At 42.3% G+C, this 13,847-nt stretch overlaps 1 protein-coding gene across 3 annotated transcripts in view; it reads left to right on the top strand.

Annotated features, from left to right (window-relative positions):
* Nucleotides 1-13,644, top strand: part of Dlg5 (Discs large 5) — a 172,575-nt gene extending 158,931 nt beyond the window's left edge. For all 3 annotated transcript variants that reach the window (XM_065439425.1, XM_065439424.1, XM_065439426.1), the window contains 2 exons: nucleotides 11,725-11,834; nucleotides 12,794-13,644. In XM_065439425.1, coding sequence (XP_065295497.1) covers nucleotides 11,725-11,834; nucleotides 12,794-12,897 — 214 coding nt within the window. In that variant the 3' untranslated portion in view covers nucleotides 12,898-13,644. The remainder of the gene's footprint in view (nucleotides 1-11,724; nucleotides 11,835-12,793) is intronic.
* Nucleotides 13,645-13,847: the final 203 nt, after the last annotated feature.

Raw genomic sequence — 13,847 nt, 5'->3', positions numbered from 1 at the left:
CTTTATTGGGATTTTGTTGCTTGCTTTATGGAAGACTACGGTGGCTGTGGAGCCGCTATAGATACCTTTCACTATTTTTACATACGGCTCCTCTACACCCTGATTCCGTAATGCCTCCATGACTGCTGAGGTTTCGACAGAATCAAACGCTTTCTCGTAATCAATGAAAGTTATATATAAGGGTTGGTTATATTCCGCACATTTCTCGATCACCTGATTGATAGTGTGAATATGATCTATTGTTGAGTAGCCTTTACGGAATCCTGCCTGGTCCTTTGCTTGACAGAAGTCTAAGGTGTTCCTGATTCTATTTGCGATTACCTTAGTAAATAGTTTGTAGGCAACGGACAGTAAGCTGATCGGTCTATAATTTTTCAAGTCTTTGGCGTCCCCTTTCTTATGAATTAGAATTATGTTAGCGTTCTTCTAAGATTCCGGTACGCTCGAGGTCATGAGGCATTGCGTATACAGGGTGGCCAGTTTCTCTAGAAAAATCTGTCCACCATCCTTCAACAAATCTGCTGTTACCTGATCCTGCCCAGCTGCCTTCCCCCTTTGCATATCTCCCAAGGCTTTCTTTACTTCTTCCGGTGTTACCTTTGGGCTTTCGAATTCCTCTAGACTATTTTCCCTTCCATTATCGTCGTGGGTGCCACTGGTACTGTATAAATCTCTATAGAACTCCTCAGCCACTTGAACTATTTCATCCATATTAGTAATGATCTTGCCGGCTTTGTCTCTTAACGCATACATCTGATTCTTGCCAATTCCTAGTTTCTTCTTCACTGCTTTTAGGCTTCCTCCGTTCCTGAGAGCATGTTCAATTCTATCCATATTATACTTCCTTATGTCAGCTGTCTTACGCTTGTTGATTAACTTCGAAAGTTCTGCCAGTTCTATTCTAGCTGTAGGGTTAGAGGCTTTCATACATTGGCGTTTCTTGATCAGATCTTTCGTCTCCTGCGATAGTTTGCTGGTATCCTGCCTAATGGAGTTACCACCGACTTCCATTGCACACTCCTTAATGATGCCCACAAGACTGTCGTTCATTGTTTCAACACTAAGGTCCTCTTCCTGAGTTAAAGCTGAATACCTCTTCTGTAGCTTGATCTGGAATTCTTCTATTTTCCCTCTTACCGCTAACTCATTAATCGGCTTCTTATGTACTAGTTTCTTCCGTTCCTTCCTCAGGTCTAGGCTAATTCGAGTTCTTACCATCCTGTGGTCACTGCAGCGCACTTTGCCGAGCACGTCCACATCTTGTATGATGCCAGGGTTAGCGCAGAGTATGAAGTCTATTTGATTTCTAGTCTCACCGTTCGGGCTCCTCCACGTCCACTTTCGGAAGAAGGTATTCATTATCCTCAGATTATTCTGCTCCGCAAACTCTACTAATAACTCTCCCCTGCTATTCCTAGCGCCTATGCCATATTCCCCAACTGCCTTGTCTCCAGCCCACTTCTTGCCTACCTTGGCATTAAAGTCGCCCATTAGTATAGTGTATTTAGTTTTCACTCTACCCATCGCCGATTCCACGTCTTCATAGAAGCTTTCGACTTCCTGGTCATCATGACTGGATGTAGGGGCGTAGGCTTGTACAATCTTCATTTTGTACCTCTTATTAAGTTTCACAACAAGACCTGCCATCCTCTCGTTAATGCTATAGAATTCCTGTATGTTACCAGCTATATTCTTGTTAATCAGGAATCCGACTCCTAGTTCTCTTCTCTCCGCTAAGCCCCTGTAACACAGGACGTGCCCGCTTTTTAGCACTGTACAGTGGAATCTCGATGATACGAATCTCACGGGGTCACAAAAAATATTCGTATTAGCCGAAATTCGTATCATCCAAACAATTAAATCTAGCTAAATTAAAGAGTTAGAGGTGAATTCACTCAGGCACACGTACGTAAAAGCATTTATTTCTTGAAGGAAAAGTCTCCGATGTCCTTCTGCTTCTTTTTCTTTGTCAGGTCAATTAGAAGACTTTGTTCAAATCCATAAAAACGCGTGCACGTGTCGTCGCTAATTTCATCCGCGGCCATAGTACGCCTCAGAACTTCGAGCGCATGCAGCGTTTCAGCCGCCGGTGGTGGTCCTTCGCCGTCGCCCACGTCAAAGACAAGAACGCGGCTAGAAGCACAGCAACCACTCCGTCCGATGGCTCGCGGAAAAGGAGGAAAAGCAACAAAAGTGCCACCGCTTCAAACTCTTCGCGCCCAGTCGCGGCCTCCGCGCTGTCAGGCGCCACGTCCGCGCCTCCGCACCAAAAGAGAGAGGGAGAAATCGCGTAACTGTGCGCTGTTCTCTTTCACTGCCGTCGGTGGGGCTCGCAGTCGCGTTTGTCCGTGCGCTGGAATGGTGCCAACTGTGGCCTCTTCTCCGCGCAGCGGGGCAACCTCCTCCCCTCCTTAGCAACCGGCGCGCCGGTCGGGGGCGCAGCTGCGCATTGCAACTGTGACGTCACACAGTAGCGGGAGAACGAGCGCGCGGCCGTCGGCGGTGGCAGCTGCACCACCGCTCCTTCGTCAGACGTCTCGTTGCAGTCGAGTGAGACCCGTAGCTCCGAAGCGACCCACTGATTGCGCGCCAAGCAGTTCTGCAGCGGACGCCAGATTCCCCCAACATCAAACGCCAGAAGAACAAGGAGCGAATGCGCGTGCGACGAATGAACATGTCACCAGATGCGAAAGCAAGGGAGGCAGAACGGAAACGCCAACAGCGACTGATTAGATCGCCGGGTTCTAAAGGCAGGGAAGCAGAACGCAAGCGGCAGCAGCGACAGGCAATATCGCAGAACACCAAAGCGAATGAATTGGAGCGCAGACGGCAGCAGCGTCTGACCTTCGCCAAGCACACTTTCAAATTTCCAAAGTGTCTTCAGTAATATTCGTATCAACCAATGCGGGTTGAAAATTGATTCGTAACAACCGTTCTCTAGCACGTTGGAAAGTAATGGGGCTCGACCGGGACCACAGAAAAATTCGTATCATCCAGAAATTCGTATAAGCCGTGATCGTATCATCGAGATTCCACTGTATATGCTTCTTTTGGCCTCCTAACTTCACTGAGCCCTATTATATCCCATTTTGTGCGCTCTAATTCCTCCAATAGCACTGCTAGACTCGCCTCACTAGGTAACGTTCTAGCGTTAAAAGTTGCCAGGTTCATATTCCATTGGCGGCCTGTCCGGAGCCAGTGATTCTTAGCACCCTCTGCTGCGTTGCAGGTCTGACCGCCGCCGTGGTCAGTTGCTTCGCAGCTGCTGGTGACTGAGGGCCGGGGTTTGATTGTTGTGTTCATATAGGAGGTTATGGCCAAGTACCGCACCAGGGTGGCCAATCCTGCTCTGGTGAGGGAGTGCGTTACCAGTTCTGGTCACCGGGATCAGGCCACACTCCAGGCCTGTTTGTGCAATTTTATCAACACGCGGATTTTTTTTTTTTAATCCGGTGGAAAATTGCCGGCACCGGGATTCGAACCACGGACCTCTTGCACGCGAGGCGGGTGTTCTACCTCTACGCCACCGCTGAACGTCTGAAATTTCAGACGCAAAACGTTTCGCCATCTCATCTTCCCGACTTTATTGCCATGACGGCAGGTCTGAAACGGCATTAATCGAAGCTTCTGCTATTTGGATTATCTCACAGCCTTTAACCGGCGCTCTCACATGCTGATTCTCTGGCAGCTACCACTGCAAGAACGCTACAGGCCTAGCTGCTTCAGACGTTCGCTGCTAAGCTTCTTGCTGTTCGGTGCCGTTATTTTAATTGAAAAAATTTGATGCTGTCAGCAATGGCGCCCACTCCACCTTTGTGATCCTGACCGATGGCTTCAAAGTGCAGAAAGCATGCCACATTGCATAATGCCTATTTTCGAAAATCAGCTTCGCTACAATATATGCAGTCTTCAATATACGCTACAATGTTACGCAGTCAAGCATACTCTATGTATTGCGGTGAAGCATACAAAGAGTGTAAAGGGGGCAACTGTCACATGACATGGTGTGTATTCCTTAATTATACACGCAGGCACCTGCCATGTCCTGTTGAAGAACGAGCTAAGATACGCCTAATAAGTGTACTGGCAGGCCTTCAGAGCTATTTTGGGCGTGCCTGTGACGATTTGAGCTTTCGGGGCAGTAAAGTGCATGCATTCATTTGTTCGGGTGCTTTCACAGCCCCTAGATAGTCCAAAAAGTTTGATGTTAACTGGTAGCTAGCGTCTAAGCATGGAGTAGTGCCATGCGTACATTTACGGTCTTAATTAAGCCACTGTTACAAATTTCCTCAGTTTCACCCAAACTAGAAACAAAACAACGCATTGGAGTAGTCTCGAAATGGTTTTCGTTTAATTTATGCTGATAGTGCGTTCATGTGATTATTTCCTGCGTACATTGAAACCACCTCACAAACCCATAGCTAGAAAGAGAATGATAAAGTATGTGGCTATATGAGTATGGTAGTTAAACAAGTTGGGGCTAACTAGAACGCATTCTTTTCTATCTGTTTTCGCCAATATGCAATGTTGGCATAATTTTGGCTTCAAGCTTAGTGTGAGCCCTATGCCACTTTTGTCAACCGGATAAGTAGTGGCATGAGATCACACTAGCGAGTTATTACTTCAGAAAGGTGTTCTACATTGCGATTTCTTATTCACATTTCATTTGTTCGTGAGAGTACATCTGCTTACATACAAAAGTGTAGCAGTAATTATATTATGGAAATGAAGTGCCGGCCGAAGCTTAGATTTCGTGGGATGCGGAAGAATTCTGCATTAGGGAGGCACATGCTGCAGCAGGTTCAGTGAGCTTACATCTCTGTCCTGAGGCTAGTATAGCATAAAACTATTTCAATCTGTTTTAGTGTATATATGGGAGAGGCCTGAGCCATTTTGACCTATCATGAAGGGCTAATGGTGGATTTGAGTAAAACCAGATTGTAATAATTTTACGTTATACTGGCCCAGGGTAGATTCTGGGTATGCGGTGACATATGGTGACCCAGAAATTATATTACTGCGATGACTGAACTGCTTAACTTGAGAACATTTTCCTCTCTCATCATGAGTGTCAGCACGGGAATGTATAGCTCAATCATAGTGCCACCAATGTTTTGGGCTTTACAGGAAGAAAGCATGCGCCGTGCTGCTGCTCGACCCACTCTTCCATATTCTAGTCCGCTATAGCTACAAGGCGCATTTCTACTGCACCGCATTCTGATTGGCTTGTGGCAAGGCAGAACTATTTCTATTATGTAGAAATGGTTTTCAGCAAACCACAGTAGTAAATAACTCTGGCTTCTCTGGACAGTCTGTTGGTGAAGCGCATTCCCAGGCACTTCACCAACACTGTCCAGACATTGAAGAAAAATCTATTAATAAAAAAATGTCTTAGGTTACGTCTAGAAATTTTGGACTCGCTATTGCAGAATGCACATTTTTGCGATTGCTACTACTAGGTAATTAAAATCAACAGGTACTATTACCAAAATTTGATGGACTAGACAGCTTCAGTATCCTGGCAATCTGCTTCAACATTCAGCTTAAGATGTTGCTTAAAGGGACACTAAAGCGAAACAATAAATCAGTTTAGACTAATGAAGCATTGTTTCAGAACCCTGCAGGCAGTCATTTTAAAAATATAGTTTGATTATTAGATGAGAAAATGAAGGTCCAAGTATCAGTATTTGAATTTCGCGCCGAAACCCCACCGCCTGTACGTCACGTGACGTCAGGGATTCCAAAGTATGTTTTCTCATTTGGGCAGCGTTGGCTGAGTAAAGGTTCCTGAAACTTGCCATGTTTAATATTTGGTTCCTTTAGAACACAATGTAGTCAATCTGTACCGCTATATATAATTATCAGGCCCAAGAAGATGCCATAAAAATCCATGACGTCACAGCCACGAGGTGCAGGAACTTCAGTAGGCGTCGCCACCCGTATTTCGTTCTTGCGCTTTTTCTGGCTTACCAAACGTGTTATCGTTGTAAGAGTAGTGGTTTTGGTAATGTAGAAAGGTAAGTTACTGATACAGAAGGAATGATTTTTCCCTTTAGTGTCCCTTTAAGACAGTTGCAGTACAGCACTCATATTGGTTTATTGTGTATTCCGTCGTCGTTTCGAAGTGCGCTGTTACATTTTTCCATCAAAATTCAGATTGGCCAGCGCCAAAATGTTTCAAAATGAAATTTTATCTGCTCTAAATTGCTCCAAAATGAAGTTTAGTCTGCTCCAAGCTGCTTTAAAATGAAATTTTGTCTGCTCCAAACTGCAAATTTACTTATTTATTTATTTGTTTGTTTGTTTGTTTATTTATTTATTTATTTATTTATTTATTTATTTATTTATTCAAAAGAGCCTTACAGGCCCTAAGACAGGGCATAAGATAAGGGAGGCATATTAAACAGCCAAGGCATAAAAAGTACAAATTTCCAACAGGAACAGTGCTATAAAAAAGATTACCATGTTACACAATATTGAAGGCACAGGGAATACAAAGCAATATCCAAAGGCACACGAATACTTGTTACTTTTAACAGAGCAAAAGGAATACTGTTTATGAAAAAAAATATACAATATTGCAAAAATGCGCGATCAAATACACTAGATTGGGCACTCATGAACGGTATTAAATGGGATAAGCGTGAGTAACTGAAAGCGGAACGTGTCGGGATTAGATATGGAGGCTATGTTATCAGGGAGGCTTTCCAGAGACGAATGGCACGAGGTAGGGCAGATGAATTAAATTCATTTGTTTTACCGTATATGCGCATGAAACTGAATTTGATTATGTAATCTGCGTGAAAAGGAGTAGGGTATTTACAGTTGTAACAGGGTTCGTTTATTAGTGTAAATATATTTGTGGAATAAGCACAGAAGAGCGATGTTGCGGCGGATATCTAATGGCGGCAACAGAAGGTCTAGTTTAATTTGTGTAATGCTTGAGTTTATAGCGTAGTTACGTGATATGAACCGGGCTGCTCTATTTTGTACCATTTCCGTCATATTTATTAGGTAATTTTGATGAGGGGACCAAATTGAGTAGGTGAGTTCTAACTGTGGCAAAATGAATGTTTGGAAAGAGGGTTTTCGAATATTTGGAAGAGGCTCCGAAATTACTCCAAAAATTGCTCCGAAATTACCTAGGGCAGTCCCCTCCCCTGCATACAGCTAAATTTTATATAACAAATTGAATTCTGCTCCTTTTCTAACCCCCCCTCACACAATACTCCACCTCGGAGCCTGTGAGGTGTGAGGACCTTGAATCAAACAATTAAATAAATAACCCTACAAACACTCATAAGTGCAACTGGCTCAACAAGCGGTTGTTGCAGGGTGTATTGAGGGGAAACAAGCAGTTTTCTAACAACCCATGCTGAAGGGATGCCATGTGGTGATGTCTGCAAGAGGAGCGTCAGCCGCGGGCTCTGCCTGAACGAACCACCCCTCTTTTTAGTACACTGTAACACAGCAGATTACCTCTAAAACAGGGCACAATGACTGCATATGCACTAAGCCATACTATCTTTGCACAGTGGCAGAAATGCTTTCAAATGTCTACTTTGATGTGTTTATTGCTGAGTTACACAAAAGCTCACAAGTGTTATATTATACTGGAAGTGATCACGTGAGAATATTGCCTCAGAATCAAACTTGCCATTTTTCTGCAAGGTACACCACTGCGGCTGATGACTGTTACGGGACGGGACGTGTTCATCCCCGAAATCTGCTGAACATTTCTTATTGTGATATGCCTAGTTGTCTTGCCCACTCATCAAAGCTTCACTTTCACCTGCTCCCGCAGTCTGTGGGTCTGCATGGCTTTTTTTTTTGCAGGGCAACCGTTTTATGACAGTATTGTATGTTGCTCACTTTTCTGCCTGTTTTGTGTTTTTCTGTGGGTGATGAGCCGTAATTCCAGTTATACAGCCGGTTTTAACCCAAAGGTAGTGGAGTGTGCTATGGAGTGTGGGAATTGTGCTGCCAGGAGGCATTTTGTGTTGACAAAGTCTGCATGCACTACTGGCATAAGCAGCATGACAAGGTGCTCACTACGAATCAGACACATCACACCTCCCAGTTGCCGAAGCCTGGATAGCTGTCACTGTTTGCAAATAGGGGACCTCTATATGAAGGCAAAAGCCTTATATGTATCATCATTCAGTTATCAATGGCTTATACCTCCGTAAAATGTGTGGATGCGAAAGGTACAAATACTATCATCATCAGTGGCTTATACTGTAAACACTCGTACCCTGTAAGCAAGCAAGATGGATGATAGAGCAAACTAAGATGGATGATAAAGCAAATTAAGATGGATGACAAAGTGAATTAAGTGGATGACTAAGCAAATTAAGAGGAATGACGAAGGGAACTAAGTGGATGACTCAGGTGAGTTAAAGGCAATAGAATTAAGATTGATGACTAAGCAATGTAAGAGGATGACTAAGCAAATTAAGAGGATGACTAGGCAAATTAAGAGGATGAGTTAGCAAATTAAGAAGATCAGTAAGTGAATTAAGAGGGATGACTAAGCAAAGTAAACTAAGCAAATTAATACCTCTGTCACACAAGCACACAACAAACACTTTTATATAAGTGGTCTTTTACCAAGTTAGAGGACATTTTAATGAAGAGGTTTTGCGTAGCAGACACATGGCACAGACGATTACATTTTAGTGTTTCGTTCTGGACACGCTACCAAAAGCGTGGCGCTAGCATTCGAAACAATATCAGCCAAAATAAACTGATGTATCTCAAAATATGAAGTGAAAGTTTATTGTATGACACGGTTTTCATGTAAGTTTAACAACACCAGATTAAGAAACGTTAATATAAATGTTTATTGTAGTAGCTTAAAGAGCGTTCGAACTGCTTATGAGAGTACAAAAGGAAATGAGCATTACTGGGTTTACTGTACATTCTGTGAGACGCACAATTATTTTTTATCATGAGCCTAGGTGACAGAAAAATACGCATTTGCTCATTATTTTTTAATATATGATAATTGCTAGTGCCCACTGGTATTGAGGCTGCTCCTTTGCGTCCATAAAACGAGATTGATGGACTCGACTACCAGAAAAGACCGCTTCTGAAAAAGAGATCGCTCCCTGTCTTGTGTCTGCTAGCGAAACTCTCTTTCAGGAGAAGTATTTTTGCTCAAAAGACTTTCGAGTGCCCATGTGACAGGGGTATAAGATGATGATTGAGTGAATTAAGAGGGATGACTAAGTGAAGTAGACTAAGAGCATTATGGGGATGAGTACTAAGGGGAATGTGTGGGTCATGTGTCTGTCTTTAATGCATCGTCACTTGGGCTTTCGCCTTCAAGTTGTCTGAATTTTTGCTTCAATGCTGAGTTATCTGACACATTTTTTTTCTTCATTACTGTCTTGCTTTTTGATTTTTGCTCTTTCAGAAATGTTCCCATAATATTTACCCTGCATAATAAACACGCACCCCAACTTTGCTTCGGTTCCTCCGAAAAAAAAAAGTTTGTTCTTTATGCGAGTAAATACGGTACTACACATTGTGAGCCACAAGCGTCTAGTGCAGCCTGTAAATTGAAAGCACTAAGCCAACCCTGCTGCTTGTGAACAGCATAGCATGGACGTCTGTGGCTCAATAAGGCAGCCATACATGTATCTGCTTGTATGCTCTTGGCTCTTCTTGCCGACAGATCTTGAGCATAGCAGCCACTGTTACGTGCCATAGGTGTATTTAAAAGCTGGCTGCTTGTCCACTCCAGGCAAGAGTGGTCATATTTCTACAGTAGAACCTTGCCAATGCATCCCTAGATAACACAGCCTCCCAGAAATAACTTCGCTGAAGCACAGTTTTTATTATGCTAACAGCATGCTCGGTATACTTACATAAATAGATTTTTCTGTTACTACATTATATTTTAGCACTACATCACATGTGAAGGTTTCTACTATATTTATCAAAAATTTCTCGCTCATTAACCCTGTACAGATACTTCCGTTTCTGAAAACTTATGTCACAGCAAATTCCAAGCTGCAATATTGGAAACTGCAAATGTTCATGTGAAAACATGCGCTTCTACGCAATTTATTTGCATGACATCGCTAGCTTGGTGATTTGGGTTAAAAAAAAGAGCAACTCAAAAAATCATGGATGACAACCTACAAAAAAAGTTTTAACACATAATTTGTGGGTGTCACCAGCCTCATAAAACTTTTATACCAGCTTACTCATTTTCACATCTCAGATTTTTGCTTTGGCACAGAAAAGCTAAATAATAACTTTATGTCTACAAAATTAAGATAAGCAGGTTGATAAGCACATTGTTTCCATGTGCTTGCTTGCACCTTTTAAAATTGCACAAGGTACCTTTACATCTTGGTCTAATGTTTCTGTGAGACATTGAAACCACTTTGCCGGATATAGTGGTGTAATATCCGTAGTTTTTTTTTCTGAGATTTGGGGTGAAAATCAGGGTTGTGGCCATTGCATAAAGAAGACAACTTTTTTTAAAAATATTGTTGGTGGTACTTGTCTTTATTAAACTACAGTACTCGCTTGTACGGGCTCTGGCTATTCTTGGCTATTGCCGTAATGCATCATCTACCAGCTGGAATAAATGGTGATCTCCTACAGACCAGCGACAGCAGCGTCTCAGAAGCAGCTGCTAAAGCTTGGAATCTGTACTTTTGCTACTTGGAGGTGCCGAAAACTCTGCACGGCTGCCTTGTTTTGCCACCGATTTAAAAAAAAAAATGCTTTGGAATTCTTGCACCACAAAACAGATGAACACTGCCAACCTTCTCAAGAATCAAGGGTGCGGCTTATACACGGGTCATTTTTAAGTTTATTTTTCGGGGGATATTTTTTACACGGTTCTGGGTGTGGCTTTTACACAGGTGCGGCCATTACATGAGTATGTATGGTAATTTCAGGGCCTGCATTACAGTTTGTGCAACACTGCTGTGCAAATAAGATGTTACTGTCAAACCCACAGCACCTTGATTTCATTGGAACACTTTTTCAGCTGAACAGTCAATAGTGGCACTTTACACATTGCATTCTGTTTAATAGGGTGTATCTTTAGGCTAGTTGACAGTTAATGCCTATGTTGTCTTCTTAAACTTGTGTTCTTTCCCCATTTCTATGCTAAAAATCTTTTGCTATTCTTGCATTCTACATTTGCATACCATACGCAGTACTATTGTGCTACCATGGGCTCTTCAGACACTGAGTGCATTGTGTCCTGTGAAAATTTTTTGCATTACAGGAAGACAAACTGTATCTTCTGATTATTGTAAATGTTAGTGGGTTTTTAAATTTGCGACAAAGCCGTATGTAGACTTTGGTAGGCTGTGCTGATGTGCTTAACTATTTGGCACTAGTGTCTTGTGTCTTTCCATTTACTGATTGGTAGGCAGTACACACCTGGTATAATAGGTACCTTCTTTTGTTTCACCGTTGTTCTTTTGTGGCATTCAAGCTTTAGCTGCACTTACCTATAATGAAACAGGCTTCTTCCTAAAAGAATGTGTGTCATGGTGTTTTAATTTATTTCTGAATTATATGTTTATTGGTGTGCTAAATTTCAGGAATTCTGAGAGTGTAAACTGCTGCAACCCTGTGACTATCTTGTGCTACTCAGACATGTTTGTCTTATGGCATTTTTCAGTTTTCTAAATATATAATGAGCATCATTGAACTTGCTTAAATTTTCATTCTTTGTTTGTGTGCGTTTAGGGAAGTGAAGGACTCTACTTACTTGACGGAGAAGGTGACCACCAAGGCTGCTAAGGAAATGTATGAGCATGCCCTCAAGATTGAAAGTGAATACAAGCACCTCATCAATGGTGAGCATGTTTCTTTCATTTGTTCCAGCTACAGCAAATTAACTTGTTCCTCATCTGTACTTAAGCTCTCAAGCATTCAATGTAACTTATAAATAAAAATTTGGAGGATGCTTAAGCTTCGCCTTTAAGAGTGGAACGCAATAGCATTCAGTGATCCCCGAGTGCTTCTTGCGCTTCCCAGCAACTGCAGCTTATGTAACCGTAATGTTTACCGGGAAATGCTGGCAGGGAACGCTATGCACGAAGGCGAGCTTTGTGGTACTTCTTTTTATGGTGTGCAAGGAACCGAGAGGGCCGTGCCACTCCTACTAAGACAGACCTCAAATGGCAGCTGGAAAACTCCATCATGTCAAGAGGGGTTTCCGCGTAACAGAATTGTTTTCTCATATACTCAAATTACAATCCGACGCTATCATTTCTGTAGGTTGTGTGTAAGTCATACTTTACTATTTTTCTACGTCTTTTACCTTGATAAATTCAATTAGTTCAGTAACTTCCTTGTGCCACATGGAGTACCTACATGGTTGGGTATGTGTGGTTTGAAATACTTTTTGCCGAAGCAACGTCCGATGCTGGACGTCGGGTGCGGGACGCCAGACGCCAACGCCAGGTTTTCTGCGACACGGGGCCTTGATGACTACTCTGAACTGATGACACTGATGACTACTCTGAACATTCCTGTACAGTTTCAAATATCATATTTACCTGATTCTAATGCACACAAAAAATAACTGAAATTGCCATGCCATTAATATTAGCTATGAAAATGAGGCTTTACTAGCCATATTATTGTGTTTCGAATTGAGTCTGCCCTGTATAAAGCATCTCCTGCACTCCATATTGGAAAAGTGTTTGGTACCTCAGAACAGTCTAGTGATTGATATGAATGGACAAAGGACATAGAACTTAGTGCTTTTTAGGCAGACTGGTGACTAAGAAATTGCCATATGCATTTGCAGCTGTTATTCCAGGGAGCAACCTGGCCTACATGTGCACCCAAGTCAAGATGTGTGTAGACGATGAGCAGAATAAGGCCCTCTGGGTTCCCTCTGGATCAATCTGACATTGGTTGGTGGCAGCTGTGGAGGCCACCCAAGCTGTGTTTACCCTCCTCCTCTTCTCGGCAGCTCTGTGTTGGCAGCTCACCTGCCCTATGAACAAACTTGAAGATGCAGCAACTCTTACTTAATTTCACATGCCCTTTCCTACTCATGTACAGGGCATGTGTGTTCCTTGGGACGCCACCAACATTGCAGTTAGCCCTTGGCTCATCTTGTTAGACCGGTTGTGAAACACTGTACACTTGTTTATGTTTGCAGAGGCAGCCACTTGTGTTGTGGTCGTTGTAGAGAGTGTTCATAGGCTAATATATGCATAAATAGTATGTATATATATATATATATATGTATATGCACATACAATATATATATATATATATATAAATAGATATATTAAGGATGTACCTGTACAGGCATACACACTGGCATGCACCAGACAATTGCCATTTTCTCTCTATGTACTACATGCAGACGCACATACAAATACATGCAAACATAAAGACACACATATACTGCAATTATTGCATTAACCTGTTTCGCTCAGAAATGTCTTCTCAAGGGAGAAAATTTTGGATGCACTCTTACCTGTCTGGAAATGACCCAGGAAACTTTCCCTATGGCTCAAACAATTTTGATTTCTCATAACAAGAAAGATACACTGACTGAGGTTGCATTTCTTTCTGGATCCTCTTTGTACAAACTGGTCTCTTTGGAAATAAAAGATAGTTTTACGACTTCCTTGGAAACTGTAACATGGTGAAGTACTGTGTGTATTATGTTTTCTTTGAGCTTTCCATTCTCAATCTTATGACGGCTGTGACTCGATTGAATAGGATGATCTAGAAATTGAATCCTAAAAATTTCTTGCTAAACAGAAAACATTGTGCCTCTTTGCATTTAAAATATATACAAAATCTCTTTGAAATCCATTGATACATGGATCTAGAATTCTACG

Source organism: Dermacentor albipictus, chromosome 1, assembly GCF_038994185.2.
Source record: "Dermacentor albipictus isolate Rhodes 1998 colony chromosome 1, USDA_Dalb.pri_finalv2, whole genome shotgun sequence".
NCBI lineage: Eukaryota > Metazoa > Arthropoda > Arachnida > Ixodida > Ixodidae > Dermacentor > Dermacentor albipictus.
The sequence above is the reverse complement of the archived record's forward strand: the minus strand, read 5'-3'. Positions and strand labels throughout refer to the sequence as shown.